Raw genomic sequence first — 15,731 nt, forward strand, 5'->3', positions numbered from 1 at the left:
TCCATGTTAGCTGACATTGATAACAGTTCTCTCTCCTCAGGTACTGTCCCGCTCTCCCTCAAATCTGCCGTCATCACCCCCTCCTCAAAAAAACAACCCTCAACCCTTCCATCCTTGCAAACTACCACCCCATCTCAAATCTCCCTTTTCTCTCCAAAGTCCTTGAATGTGTTGTCACCTCCCAAATCCGTGCTCATTTTTCCTGCAATTCCATATTTGAATCGCTCCAATACGGTTTCCGCGCCTGCCACAGTACTGAAACGGCTCTCATCAAAGTCACAAATGACATATTTTGTGACTGTGACAAAGGCAAACTATCCCTCCTTATCCTTATTGACTTGTCTGCAGTTTTTGACATGGTTGATCACTCTATCCTTCTCCAACGCCTCGCCACCATTGTCCAGCTGGGTGGGACTGCACTCGCCTGGTTCCATTCTTATCTATCTAATCGTAGCCAGAGAATCACCTGCAACGGCTTCTCTTCCCACTCCCGCATCATTACCTCTGGTGTTCCCCAAGGATCTATCCTTGGCCCCTCCTACTTCTCATCTACATGTTGCCCTTGGCGACATCATCCGAAAACACAGCATCAGTTTCCACATGTACTCTGATGACACCCAGCTCTACCTCACTACCACTTCGCTTGACCCCTCCACGGTCTCTAAATTGTCAGACTGCTTATCCGACATCCAGTTCATGGATGAGCAGAAATTTTCTCCGGTTGACTGTTGGAATGACCGAAGCCATTGTTTTCAGTCTCCGCCACAGACTCCGTTCCCTGGCCACTGATTCCACCCCGTTCCCCAACTTCTGTCTGAGGCTGAACCAGACTATTCACAACCTTGGTGTCATATTTAACCCTGAAGTGAGCTTTCAACCACATATCCGCAGCATAACTAATGTAAGAATAAAAGTGTTTAGTAATGATAAAATTGATTCTGTATATATATATAAATGTTAAAAGTGTAGATTATGTGAAACAAAATGGATGACGTCCCCAAGTTCATGTCAGCATGGCTTTGAAACTCACCAAACTAGAAAAGATGTTAATTGGAAAGCAATTAACCTAATCAAGGAATAGCACCGGCCCTCCAGACAGACACATGTATGAGGAGAAGCCAATCAGGAATGGCCCTGGAAATAATACCCAATCCTGAGGCTTTCTGAGAAACAATGGCCGTAAGGGGTATAATAATCCAAGCAAAGATTGCTGGGTCTCTCCTTAGCACACGGCAAAAGCAGGAACCTCCCTCCACAGCAGAAGCAAGGACGAACGCCGTGTGCTTGTGCTTTGCCAGAGGAAAGTAAAGTATATTGTTTTATAAATCATTATTGTAACATCATTGTATCTGTGTAACTAAGTAGAGTCCATAGGATAGCAGACGACTGCTGAATGTGTGAGTGTATAATAAACTATTCCAAATTGTTTTAAAATAATTTTTCTTGCTGTCAATTCAATTTAGAAATCTTACACAATTGGGGGCTCATCCAAGATCTGGCGAGACAGCTTTGGATCATTCTTTTGAACAATTGGAAATCTCAGGAGTTGTGATTCTAACCTGTGTTGCGAAGTATAAACTATAAACTTTTAAATGGATCGGGAGAAGTTACCTCTTAAGGAGCAGTCATCTCGATAGTTGGAACTGTTTAAGTGGAGACACACCAGTAGTTAAATTCAAAAGACAAGATGAAGGGATCGGTCATATACAAAAAAAACAGCAAAAGATATACAGGTAGTCTATGAGGAGAAAGTATATGAAAAGGTGTCTATAAAGGACATACAAGAGTTACAGGAACAGACACCATACTTCCGTAAGGACCAACATGCATCCTTTGGGGAGCTCGTGGCATTTATTCAAGAGAAAGTAAATCAAGGTGAGCTAAGGTTAAAACGGGTAAATGGTCTCTTGGCATTCTGCACACATTACTGCACTCAGAGAGATGAGGAATTAATGAGGCAGGATGCAAGAGAGATTGAAAATTTAAGGAAAGAGATACAAAATTTAAAAGACCAAAGGGCAAAAGAGATACAAGATTTAAAAGAATCGCAAGTAAAAGAGGTTCGACTAAACGAAAAAGAGATTAAAAATATAAAAGAGCGAAAGGAAGAAAGCCTTCAACTTATTCGGCAGTTATAGGAAGGAGAAATACAGTATTTGAGGCAAGAAATTGATCGATTAAACCACAGTACTAGGCAATTAGAAAGAGGGGCCAAACAGGCAGCTTCGTTGCTACAGCAACAACATCTCTCAAATTTAAATGCTACAGCAGCCGTCATTGAAGCAAATGAAAACAAATTAGAGTTAAAAAAATATAAATTGGAAAACTTGGGGCTCCGGCAAGAGGTAGAAGATGCTAGGGGGGCATTAACGGAAGTAATTAAGAAACCACATAGGGAGGCAAACCACTCCTGGTGCCAACTAGAAAGTAAGTTAGGGGAGCAGCAGGCCCTGGTATCCGCAATAACACGGGGAGCCATAACAGAGACTACAGAAGGGGACAAGGGGGAGACAGATTGGGAAGAGGAAGGCAGTCAGTATAATCACCAGGAGGGTGGTGAAGGATGGGATACCTTGGAGACACAAGAGCCAAACGTAGCAGTAGTAACCATGTCTTTACAACGTAATACGCACGGTCACATCACCAGTAACCATACCGACTCACGGCCCATATCTGGTGCTGACGCCACGGCGGGTAGCCACGAGTTGGGGCCCATTAATGATGGGGACAACTCACTGGGAGTTAACAGGAGGTGGGCAAATTTCAGGAGAAGTCACCCTGAGTTAGGAGAGAGAGACTTAACACAAGTTCTCCTCTTGGCCTGTTCCACTTCCCAAAAAGATAATCTGTCAGAAGCAGTCCTCCAGCCTGGCACAGTGGCCGATGCAGTCATGACCAAGATCCTAAACCATTTAGGGATCCAAAATTTAACTTAGTGGCTCTGCTTAATCAGACCAAGCAGCGTCCAGAAGAGACCCCTAGAGCCTTCAGTAATCGCCTGTACGATATTTATCAACGTACGCAGAACCAGGCACCTGCAAATGCTGCAGTAGAAAAGAATTAGGAACAATTTAAATCGATGTTCCTGACCCAACTTCACTCTTTAGTTAAAACCACCCTGGGCATAGCCATGAGACCCACCAATCAGTGGACAGATATAGAGACCAGTGCTCAAATAGCCCGGGAGGTGGTAAAAGACCAGTTAAAGGTGAAGTCACCACCCACCGCAAATAAACCAGTGTCAATGGTGGAGGGATCTAGGTGTTACCCCTTTAAGGGACAGTGCTTTAATTGTAAGAAGGTAGGCCACCTAGCAAATGACTGCAGCAGACCCAGACAGGCACCGGACCATGGTGCAATGCATCGATACCTCCCTTGGGACAAATCCAAGCCCTCTGCGACGGATCAACGATTGAACCTATTGATAACTCTCACACAAACCCAAATTGCCACGAGGGGGGTGCAAAATCATTTACCGGTGCACGCAATCGCCGAAGCACACTCATTAGAGAGACCCCTTCAAGGATCTGCCCTATGACAGGATTCGGCCTCCAAAGATTGGTCAGAAGTGGGGTTCCGATGTGATGGTAGCGGGAGACCAGTAGTCCATGATGTCTTAAAAGCGGGCCGGCAGCAGATTACGCTTATCGATACTGGCTCACCATTACCATCCAAATCCCATACCCTGAACACCATGCAGCGGCAGGCAAGGGTTGCATGACCCTTAAAGGGTTTAATGGTGATACAACCACCACGTATACAGGGATGGCCCCGGCCTGCAAGACCATCAGCAACCCGGGGCCATCAGAGGGAGCAGTGTGCGGCGGCGGCAGACCACTGCAGGAGGGCGACGGCTGCGAAGTCAGGTTGCTGATTGCAGTGCGGGCAGGCACAGCAGGAAGGGTGAAGGAGCGGCAAGAGTCCATAGAGGGAAGTGACCGGGGCCCAGGAGAGGCATGAGTCTGGGGCCCAGAAGGGGCAAGGGCCCAGGGCCAGCAGGGACCAGCCCACACTACAATATGTGTGCGCGCTCGGTCCATGCAGCAGAGCTGGTCTCCAGTCATCGTGGTTAATCCTTGCCACTGGATCAAGACCAAGCTCTGTCAAGCCCGTTTGGTGGCTGATGTGCAACGGCCACCACACGTTAAAAAAAATCCAAGCACAGGCATCTTCCACCCTCCAAGATGTAGTTATGGACCTTGAATATTAAGTCCTTCACCTGTGAACTCATCTCTTTTTGGCGTGGAAGCAAGTCATCCTCGCTTCGAGGGACTGCCTATGATGATGATGATGATACAGGGAAGGCCACTGAACATCAGTTGGGAGGCCTCACCTGTAAAGTCCCAGCGCCGATGCTGATGACCACCCCCGACAGAAGGGGAATTGTAGGGACTGATGTGTTGGATCAGTATGGCGAAGTAATAGATTACAATCAGGACTGTGTTTGGATGGGAATAAGAGGAAACGCAAGAGTGATAGAAATTTCAGATGCTTACTCGGTTTTTGCTATTAAAAAGCCATCTGAGTATGACCCTCCAGGGAGCGAAAATGAAGCTGTGGCAAAATTAATTAATGCGGTGTTCACCACATGCAAGCATAAGTATGGAAAAATGGCAGGCGAAGAGTCTATTGAGGTGTTACGTTCGTAATAAAGTAATGTAACTGAGTACTGTAGACGTGAGTAAGTATGACCTTAGTTCCTTTATTTTAACTCCAGAGTGCTGGTACAGCATGGGAGGCCTGCTTATATACAGTGCTCCCAAGGGATGCTGGGATCCCTTGGGACTCCAACAGATACGCCCTCTGGTGGCGGTAGGATACTGGTTACATAGGGTTGCATACATAACATCACTCCCTCCCAAAGTCAATAGTACACTTATTTACAGGGTGAGACAATCTGGGACTTTTCGCTCCCTAGTCGATCGTCTCGGTACAAATGCAGGTGCGGGTGAGTTGGTTGGTTCTTCGCTGGGCTGCTGCTCAGCTGGCCTTGCTGGGCTGCTGGGGATGATGAGTTCAGCTTGATGGCCAACCGTGATGTCGGTTGCCACTTGTGAGTGTGTCGGAGGGTCGAAGTTGGTGGTGTACTCTTCAGGTTGCTCAGTTGAGAGCAAGTGTTATATTGACGTACGCATGACTCCAAATCTGAGTCGATGCCGGGCCACCACACATGAGATCTGGCTATAGCTTTCATCATGACTATGCCTCGGTGGGTACTGTGTAGGTCGCGTATGAACGTGTCCCTGCCTTTCTTAGGTAACATCATGCAATTACCCCACAAAAGACAATCCGCCTGTATGGACATTTCACCTTTGTGCCACTGGAACGGCTTGATCTCTTCATGCATCTCCACTGGGACGCTGGACCAGCTTCCACGGGGGACACAGTTTTTTACAAGGGACAGTAAAGGATCCTAGCTAGTCCACGTCCTGATCTGGCGGGCCGTAACGGGTGACTTTTCATTTTCAAATGCATCCACCACCAAGAGCAAGTCTGCAGGCTGTGCCATTCTGTAAGGGGTGGTTTACAGGGAGTCAGCTTTCCCTTCTGAGCGGTTCCGAATCGCTCCCACACCCTTGGTTCTAGACACTGGAATTATGAAGGGACTGTGACAGACTTGGACAGACAATCGGTTTCAAGGTAGGAAGCAGGTATGGCTTTATTGTGTTTAAAAAAGAAGTAAAAAGGCACACCTTTAATAACACACACAGACCAATACACACTGAAGGGTACAACACATTGAATAAAATGTCAAATTACAGCCTGTGGGGAAAAGAATACAGCTTAAACTCTAAATGGGGTAAAGAGGAGAATGCAGATACATTTACACAAGTTATCCCAGCCTCCCCCCCACCCCCTCCCAATTCCCCTAACTAACTAAGTTATAGCTCTGAGGGTTCAAGGGCTATGCTCACCAATCCCTTTAGACAGTTGCCGGTGAATCACGGTTTCGGGTTTCGCTGCACTTGGCCTTCTAGGCGAGCCGTACCCCGGACGGAGGAGAGGACTTCGGACTGCCTAGCCTTCGGTTGGGGTGCGTCCGTTGATGCGCTAAGTTGCGTTTTGGATGTATGGGGTAAGTACCCATTTTCTTTGGTTAGGAATAGTTTTTGTTAGTCTCTTTTGGTAATTTCTCCCCCGTTGGGTCATTCAGAAGTAGATTGTAGAGTGGTTGTCAATTTGGTTGCTGACAACCTTCCGTTTCGTGGGCCTCGTGCTCGGTCAGTTCCTGATGAGTTCTGGTAGTTTCCTTCACTATTCCATTTCTTCACTGTAGAGCAAGCAGGCTGCTTGTCTGTGTCTGTGTTCCAGTCTGTGCGAGTTCCAGTCTGTGTTCTGCTTCTCTCCTGTGATCTGCTAGTTTCTGTGTTCTGCTAGTCTTTCCTTGTAAAACTGGGGGATAGATATATCCCCCCAAAAAAGGCTCCATTATCTCCCATAAAATCTCTTGGGCTCTGTTTAAACTGTTCTGTCCATTGATTTTCAAATGTCTTCTTTGTCAGCAGTAACTCGATTTGTGTGTGAGAATGTGCTATCACTGGTTTTGCATTGTTTTAGGATTGTCCAGTTTCTTGACCATGATTTCCATTGTGCTTGATTGGGTAATTCGATTATCTCTTAGAGGGTGAATAGCCTGGGGTCCTTAATGCACGAATTTGGCCCCACCTCTTGTATTTGGTAACTCTTTTTCGCAGCCAAAATGTTGTAGAATCTTAAAATTGATATGCTCCTTCCCATAGATGTTTAGGGGATCTCAAGCTTCTGTAATTTAGGTCCATTTTGAATTCCCTTTCCTATGAGTCCAAACACTGGGAGGGGGGTCTCCATGAATGCATCCCCTTTTATCCCCCGCAGGCTTCGTCTGCCCCTTTAAATGCATTTTAAAAGCCCAGAAAGGGATTCTTCTCCTCTGCAGGGGAAAGGTACCTGGAATCTTTGCAAGATATTGGTAAATTCTACAATTCCCACCCCGGTGGTGGGCAATGGTAGCTGACTGAGAGCATCAGCGCAGTTCTCTGTGCCTGGTGTGTGGAAAATTACATAGTTATATGCAGACAGCGTGAGTGCCCCTCTTTGGATGTGAGCAGAGGCATTGGTATTAATACCTTTGGTCTCTGAAAATAGCGATATGAGTGGCTTGTGGTCAGTGTCTAACTTGAACTTAAGCCCAAACAGATACTGGTGCATTTTTTTTATCCCGTAAACGCTTGCTAGAGCTTCTTTTTCAATCATGCTGTAGGACCTTTCGGCCTTGGACAAACTACTGGACGCATAGGCAACCGGTTGCAATGTTCCCGATTCATTTGCTTGTTGTAAAAAAGAAATCAAAGTGTGACGTCACAGCCAAGCGGGTAAGTGATTGGCTGGTGAATTGGTGAGTATTTGATCTTTTTCTTCTTTTAGTATCAGTAGGAAACCTTTGGCATTGTTGACAAATTAAGTTAATCTAAGGGTTAAGTCATGGCAGGAGAGCCCAGACCCATGTCATGTTCCTCCTGTGCTATGTGGGAAGTCAGGGACGCTACCAGTGTCCCTGACTATTATGTGTGCAGGAAGTGTATCCAGCTGCAGCTCCTGACAGACCGCATTGCGGCACTGAAGCTGCGCATGGACTCACTCTGGAGCATCCGCGATGCTGAGGATGTCGTGAATAGCACGTTTAGTGAGTTGGTCACACCGCAGGTAAAGGTTACACAGGCAGATAGGGAATGGGTGACCATCAGGCAGAGCAGTGGAAGGAAGGTAGTGCAGGGGTCCCCTGCGGTCATCTCCCTCCAAAACAGATACACCAGGGGAAGGTAGCAGCAGCCAAGTTCATGGCACCATGGATGGCTCTGCTGCACAGGAGGGCAGGAAAAAGAGTGGGAGAGCTACAGTAATAGAGGATTCCATTGTAAGGGGAATAGATAGGCATTTCTATGGCCGCAAACGAGACTCCAGGATGGTATGTTGCCTCCCTGGTGCAAGGGTCAAGGATGTCTCGGAGCAGCTGCAGCACATTCTGGGGGGGGGGAGGGGGGAACAGCCAGCTGTTGTGGTGCATATAGGTACCAACGATGTAGGTAAAAAATGGGATGAGGTCCTACAAGCTGAATTTAGGCAGCTAGAAATTAAATTAAAAAGTAGGACCTCAAAGGTAGTAATCTCCGGATTGTTACCAGTGCCACGTGCTAGTCAGAGTAGGAATCACAGGATAGTTCAGATGAATACATGGCTTGAGGAATGGTGCAAGGAGGAGGGATTCAAATTCCTGGCACATTGGAACCGGTTCTGGGGGAGGTGGGACCAGTACAAACCGGATGGTCTGCACCTGGGCAGGACCGGAACCTATATCCTAGGCAGAGTGTTTGCTAGTGCTGTTGGGGAGGGGTTAAACTAATATGGCAGGAGGATGGGAATCTATGCAGGGAGGCAGAGGGAAGTAAAAAGGGGCCAGAAGCAAAAGGTAAGAAGGAGAAAAGCAAGAGTGGAGGGCAGAGAAATCAAGGGCAAAAATCAAAAAGGGCCACATTACAACATAATTCTAAAAGGACAAAGAGTGTTAAAAAAACAAGCCTGAAGGCTCTGAGTCTCAATGCGAGGAGCATTCATAATATGGTGGATGAATTAACTGCGCAGATAGCTGTTAACGGCTATGATGTAATTGGGATTACGGAGACATGGCTCCCCAGGGTAACCAAGGCTGGGAACTCAACATCCAGGGGTATTCAATATTCAGGAAGGATAGACAGGAAGGAAAAGGAGGAGTTAAAGGAAAAGGAGTGTTACTGGTTAAAGAGGAGATTAGCGCAATAGTAAGGAAGGACATTAGCGGAGATGATGTGGAATCTATATGGGTAGAGCTGCAAAACACCAAAGGGCAGAAAACGCTAGTGGGAGTTGTGTACAGACCAGGGAGGTTGGGGATGGCATCAAACAGGAAATTAGGGATGAGTGCAATAAGGGTACTGCAGTTTTCATGGGTGACTTTAATCTACACATAGATTGGGCTAACCAAACTGGTAGCAACACGATGGAGGAGGGTTGCATAGATAACATGAGGGATCCCCCCACTCATTCACTAAACAGTACCCCATCCCAAGGGAGAGTCACCCTTACATCCGAGACACCATAAAATCCCTAGTTGAGCAGGGTATTGTTAGGACAGGCACTTTCACGACCGATTCACCCACATAGCCGGTTAAAAAGCCTGATAGCAGCTGGCGCCTGACTATTGGTTACAGAAAGTTAAATTCTGTAACACCGGCCTGTTCACTGGTAGTAAGAGAAACTTTCACATATTGTCTCAAATTCCTGCTGGTTCCAAGTACTTCTCAACCCTTGGCATTGTCAATGGATTCTGGAGTATCCCTGTTAAAAGGGAAGACCAGTACAAATTCGCGTTCACATTTGAGGACCAGAGCTACACCTGGACATGCCTGCCTCAGGGGTTCCACAATGCCCCGATGATTTTGCACAAAAGAATGGGTGCAATTTTAAAATACTTTTCTCCCCTACCTGCTTGCTGCAGTACGTAGACAACCTATTGCCAGCAATCGACAGCATGGAGGAACATCCCTTTTGCACGAACTTTTGACATTGTTGGCTCCGGCGGGACTAAAGGTGAATCCCTATAAGGCTCAACTAGTAAAAGAATGAGTCACCTTTTTAGGAGTGTCCATTTTTCCAGAGGGATCGACCCCGACTCTCACAAGTTGGCGATAATGCAGGGACTGGCATTACCCACTTCCAAAACAGCCCTATGATCATTCTTGGGTCTGGTGGGATACCAAAGGAATTTTATCCCAGGCTTTGCAGAGTACGCAAAGCCCCTGTATGATTTGATAAAACTGCAGGGTGGTAACATGGACTGATGCTCACATCCAGTCCGTGGCTAAATTAAAAACAGCAGTGATACAGGCTGCATGTCTGATCCCTCCAGATCCCATGCAGCCCTTTCATTTAGAGGTCGGGGCCACAGAGCAAAGCCTCTCTGCAGTTCTGTGCCAAATGTGAGCTGATCAACTACAGCCAATTGCATATGTGTCGCGAATCCTGCAGAGGGCAGAAAAGATGTATACCGCATGGAATGCCACCTACTGGCCATCTTCTGGTCGGTACATCACTTTACCTTTATTACTGGGTTACAGGCTACAATCCTGGCTACTGATGAAACCTGGAGATTCGCTAGTTTCCTCGCAGCGCCTCAGCAAATGGACATTGGAATTAATGGAAAGAAACATTGATACAATTTCCAAACCCACCACGTTGCTGCCACAATTTCTGATCTATGAGGGGGACCCGCATGAATGTCCGTTACACCTGGTTAACTTTGAAACCCATCCTGTGCAGAAAGAACCCATACAGGTGCCCCAGATGTCTACATCGATGGGTCTTCATATCACATTGAGGGATCCCTCACACCGGGTATGCTGTGGTATTGCCAGAACCATCCAGCGAAGATGCAACAGTCTTCACAATATGCAGAAATTGTCGCACTTCTAACCGCTGTGAAGGAAACCTCAGATAGATCCGTGAATATTTGGTCATGTAGTGCATATGCTATAAACATCATGCTCTCTTTGCCCCTCTACCACAAAAATGACTATTGTACGATAAACAGTAAGGCCTTGGTCCATGGCCCCTGGTTACGCCTGATATGGTCATACCTTAAACGGTGATCCCAGCCCTGCTTCATAGGAAAGGTAGCAGCCCATAGAAAATGGGGTCCACATAGTGAGGGAAATTCCAGAGCAGACAGAGCAGCCAAGGATGCTGCGATTGATGGGGAGATAGAGAATATAGTTGTTGAGCCCTGCAATGCTGTTAGCAAGGCCTCCCCAACAGATCACCTAGATTTAAAATCCCTGCAGCAGCAATACTGGTCATATGCTGTTGTAAGTACCTGGCACGAGGAAGGCGGACCCCTTCCTCAACCGACAGCCTGGGCTCCCAATACCATACTAGCCACTGCTCCTGACTCAGATGAGCAGTTGCTAATGTTCAAAAGAAACCCAAACGCCTGCCCGGTGGTGTGTGTTCCACCAGAGGTGGGTCAGGAACTGCTCTACCTCTTTCACTCCCATCCCACAGCAGGGCACTATTCAGCCCTGGTAACCTTCTATAAGGTAGCATCCACAGCTTGGTGGCCTTCCATGAGGAAAACAATCAACCAATATGTGGCATGATGCCTACCGTGCCTGCAGCACAATCCTCCCACATGCACTAACCGAGCCTTGCTTCAAAGCGCGCCCCCACCACAAGGGCCATGGACTCACAGCCAGATAAACTTCATTGGGCCACTTCCACAAGCACAAGGCAATATTCAGCATGTCCTAGTGGTGGTGGATCAATTCACTAAATGGATCGAAGCATTTCCCTGCCACTCCAACACCGCAATCACGGCAGCTAAAACACTATTGAATCATATGTTTTGTAGGTGGGGAGTCCCAGTACAAATGGATAGTGATCAAGGTTTACGCTTTATCAGGTAAAATTTTTACCCACCTACAGGAAATATTGGGGATAAAACACAAATTACATATTGCTCACCAACCCCAGTCATCTGGAGGGGTCGAAAGTGGGAATAGGACCCTTGAGTTAATGTTAAAAAAATTGTGCGTGGACCACCCCACTCAATGGGCTAACATGATGCCAATGTGCTTAATGGCAATGAGGTCCACACCTCATAAAACAACAGGGGTCTCCCCATATCAGGCCATGACGGGGAGGTTCATGAGAACGGCAGACCAGCTAACACTAACAGGGATGGGTCCCCTGACAATGAAACCATGTAGTTCCAAGTGGCTGGAACAAATGGTTGATCTGATCGGTGTGATCTATCAATTTGTGGCCACCAAATTGGGGAAGTCAAAAAGACAAATTAAAAGGAACTTTGACGAGAAAGTGTGTCCCTTTGAATATCAGGTGAGAGAGTCAGTAATGATTACAAATTATGAGAAAAAGAAGCATGTCTTTGAGCCCAGGTGGTGGGGACCGCATACGATTATAGACCGATTGAACCCCGCGGTTTATTTGATTCAATTACCGGGGAAAAAGGGCGTTATGTGCAAGAAATGGTTTCACATTAATCAGTTAAAAACTGCCAAAGAGTAAATACTGCACTGATCTTGTTTCCCACACACCGTGATACAGATCCTCACGATTGTCGGGACGATACTGGCCACGACTGAAGCTGAGGGAAGATGGAGAAGCGGGAGCTGCAGCATGACTTACGAATATCATCAATGTGCTTAGAGAAGCGATGGTGCACAGAAGATACGGGAAGGGGAGGGTCTCCGCTGGAGATGTTATTGTACTATAGTAAATCCCCTACGTGTGGCCTACATCTTACGAATTTGGGACTGAGTCAGGCCATCCACTTGTCTCTCTCTCTTTAAGTTTAAAACACATTCTACAGCAGTCATCCACCTCACAGAAACATAAACAGCAGAGATTTCAGAACCCTCTCAATGTCTATGATATGTGAGCCCTGAGGAGATAAACCATATGAGGAGTCAATAAGGATATTTCCCCCTCAAGGTGGGGAATCTGTAAGAATAAAAGTGTTTAGTAATGATTAAAATTGATTATAGATATAAGTGTAGATTATGTGGAAAGGCTGCAGTGTTAAAGGAAACAAAATGGATGACGTCCCCAAGTTCACGTCAGCATGGCTTTGAAACTCACCAAACTAGAAAAGATGTTAATTGTAAAGCCATTAACCTAATCAAGGAATGACACCGGCCCTCCAGACACATGAATGAGGAGAATCCAATCACGAATGGCCCTGGAAATAATACTCACTTCTGAGACTTTCTGAGAAACAATGGCCGTAAGAAGTAGACAAAGTATATCGTTTTATAAATGCGCTTTGCGTGTGAAAACCTGGAACTTATACGGTCCTTACATATATGTATGTACCTCATAGGGGCCATTATCTTTTTACTTGAGCAGTAATAAATGCGGTCATTGTTTCAGGTTCAATACCTTTATTTCTTCAGTCAGCATGCAAAGCATTTTACAAGCAAAGTTGATTAAACAGATATGAGTACAGAAATGTAGACATGCATTTCTTTCGCTGCCCTAACTTTTCTAAGCATAAAATGTTTCCTTTTATATGATCCTGCCCCACTGGTAAAATCTTCTCCCTTGATTGGATTCCTTCTGTCACCTGACTTAACATGACACCTCCCCTCCAGTAACTTTCCATTGCCTCTCGACTGGTCCAAGGCCTAGTTTATTCTGCATGTCGCATTCCTTTATCTCCTCCGTCCTGATCCTTTTATCTGTCTGTTTTCTGTGTGAAAAGCAGTTGCATTTTAATGACTCCTTTGTTTTTCAAACCTTTACCGCCAAAAGGCCTTCTTCTGGCAGGCTTTCAGGGTCCAGGCACAATGCTTTATTTCAATCAAATACACACACACACACACACACACACACACACACTATCTCGCAATAATGTTTCCTATTCGCTGTGCTAAACTAGCTTTTAGTTTCCTACCTATCTTTCTGCCAAGCTAATTTCTTCACGTCTCAGTTACCTGATTTTAATTTTGTATGTTCAGCTAACTTTTAATTTCCCATCAAGCTTTCTGCCTCTTCCTTCTCCTCATTCCTACATGTCCCATGTTCCAACAATATGAGTGCTGGGGTGTCAAACCATAGTCTGTACGATTGCCAGGGATCTCAGAACATGGTCGGTATGAGTACCAGGGATGGCACAGCATTTCTAGGGTTCTATTTCAGAGCTGAGAATGAAACTGTGCATAGATTGAGAGCAGCAAAATAGCTGGAGCAGTGAACAATGTATCATTATTAGGCAAATGTCACATTTAAGAATGAATTAAAGAGAAAAATATCCGTAAATAAGTGGATCAAAGCAAGGATTTAGTAGCCCAAAGACAAATAAGAAATGATTGACAGGTTCGGGCAACTTATTGTGCAGATCTGGATCAAACCAGTACCAAATCCCCATGAGGTAGTATGGCGTCCAGCAGATCATGAAAGAAGTAACAAATGCAATGGTCATTTTTATTGTTTTCATGCGAGCTTGTGGTAAGACATTCCTCGATCGGTTCAGGTCCATCTCTGTAAAATAAATATTTTGAAAAATTCAGCACTTCCTGAAGTAGTGTGGAGGCCAGCAGTGAACAACAAAATGCACAATATGGTAAATAAGGCAAAGAGTGTTGGTGTGGTTCTAAATTAGCCTTGAGGAATAACATTGAACAATCCCAAGTGCAAGCCAACTAGAAAACCAGGTGATCGCAATCGATATCTTCTGACATGTACATTCATCTTCCTGGACTGCTCCATTCTTCCTCAACATTGCAAGGCACAATCCAACTCCATGCCAACATCTGCACACACAATGTAACACTGGACACGCTAAAAAGAAAATGGGATTGCATGATGCTGTACTAATACATTGCTCTTTCAGTGCTGGGACCTGGGATTGAATCTAGCCCGGGCCGATAGAATGAAAGTGTCCTCTTGTCTATATGGGCAATATGGGAAATGAGTTTGAGCAGTCTCCACCTAGTCGGGATTGGCATTGCACATGGGTCAAATTCTTACCCCGGAAAGCTCGTAGTGTGGCTGCACTGGGAAATAGAACGGTCACACTGGTTTCCGCCTCTCCTCTTTCCCTTTTGTTTCTGTGTTTTTCTAATCCTTTTCTTATTTTCTTACTTTTCTGTTTTTTACCTTTCTCAGTCTCCCCCACCCCCCAATTTGTCTCTGCAAAAAATATTTTCCCCTATTTCCATAGGATTCATTTTGAGGAGTACCTTATAAATGTAAGCTGTTGTTGCTATGGGGAGGAATTGGATCATCAAAGCAGCCCAGAGAGAGCCTGTCAGAGAACAATGGAAAACAACGGTGGAGATTTGAAATGGAGAAAGAGTCTGTTCTTAAAAGAGCTCAGTCGAACTCATGCCAGCTGAGACCCAAGAAAAAGTAACGTTAATATCCTCATTAATATCGGGGCCAATGTCTCTTTACAACCCCTTATAACTTAGAACACTTCAAATTAGAGCTCGACTTAACCTTCTCGCTCTAAGGAGAACAACCCCAGCTTCTCCAGTCTCTCATCCATGGCTTCATTCTAGTAAACTTCCTCTGCACCCTCTCCAAGGCTTTGACATCCTTCCTAAAATGTGGTCCCCAGAATTGAACACAAAGGTCCAGCTGAGGCCTAACCAGTGATTTATAAAGGTTCAGCATAACCTATTTGAGAGAACATTGCCAAAATTATGAATCATAGAATCATAGAATGATACAGCACAGAAGGAGACCATTCGGCCCATCATGCCTGAGCCAGCTCTTTGGCAGAGCTATCCAATTAAACCCACTCCCCGGCTCTCTCCTGATAGCCCTGTAAATTTCTTCCCTTCAAGCATATATCCAATCCTCTTTTGAATGTTACTGTTGAATCTGCTTCCGCCACCCTTTCGGGCAGTGCATTCCAGATCACAATAACTCACTGTGTAAAAAATGTTTTCTCATGTCGCCTCTGGTTCTTTTGTCAATCATCTGTGTCCTCTGGTTACTGACCCACTGCCACTAGAAACAGTTTTGAACACCGTTATCAAATCTCCACGTAACCTTATCTGCTCTAAGGAGAACAATCCCAGCTTCTCCAGTCTCTCAACATAACTGAAGTCTCTCATCCCTGGTACCATTCTAGTAAATCTTCTCTGCACCCGCTGCAAGGCCTTGACATCCTTCCTAAAGTGTCGTGCCCAGAA

The 15,731-nt window shown here is 45.7% G+C and overlaps 1 protein-coding gene across 1 annotated transcript in view; it reads right to left on the reverse strand.

The window, feature by feature from the left end:
- Nucleotides 1-13,825: 13,825 nt before the first annotated feature.
- The window catches only part of LOC139260250 (gonadotropin-releasing hormone receptor-like), a 49,070-nt gene continuing 47,164 nt past the window's right edge, over nt 13,826-15,731 (reverse strand). Inside the window, exon 3 of the mRNA XM_070876639.1 lies at nt 13,826-14,070. Coding sequence (XP_070732740.1) covers nt 13,826-14,070 — 245 coding nt within the window. The remainder of the gene's footprint in view (nt 14,071-15,731) is intronic.

The sequence above is a fragment of the Pristiophorus japonicus genome, chromosome 1 (assembly GCF_044704955.1).
Source record: "Pristiophorus japonicus isolate sPriJap1 chromosome 1, sPriJap1.hap1, whole genome shotgun sequence".
Taxonomy (NCBI): domain Eukaryota; kingdom Metazoa; phylum Chordata; class Chondrichthyes; family Pristiophoridae; genus Pristiophorus; species Pristiophorus japonicus.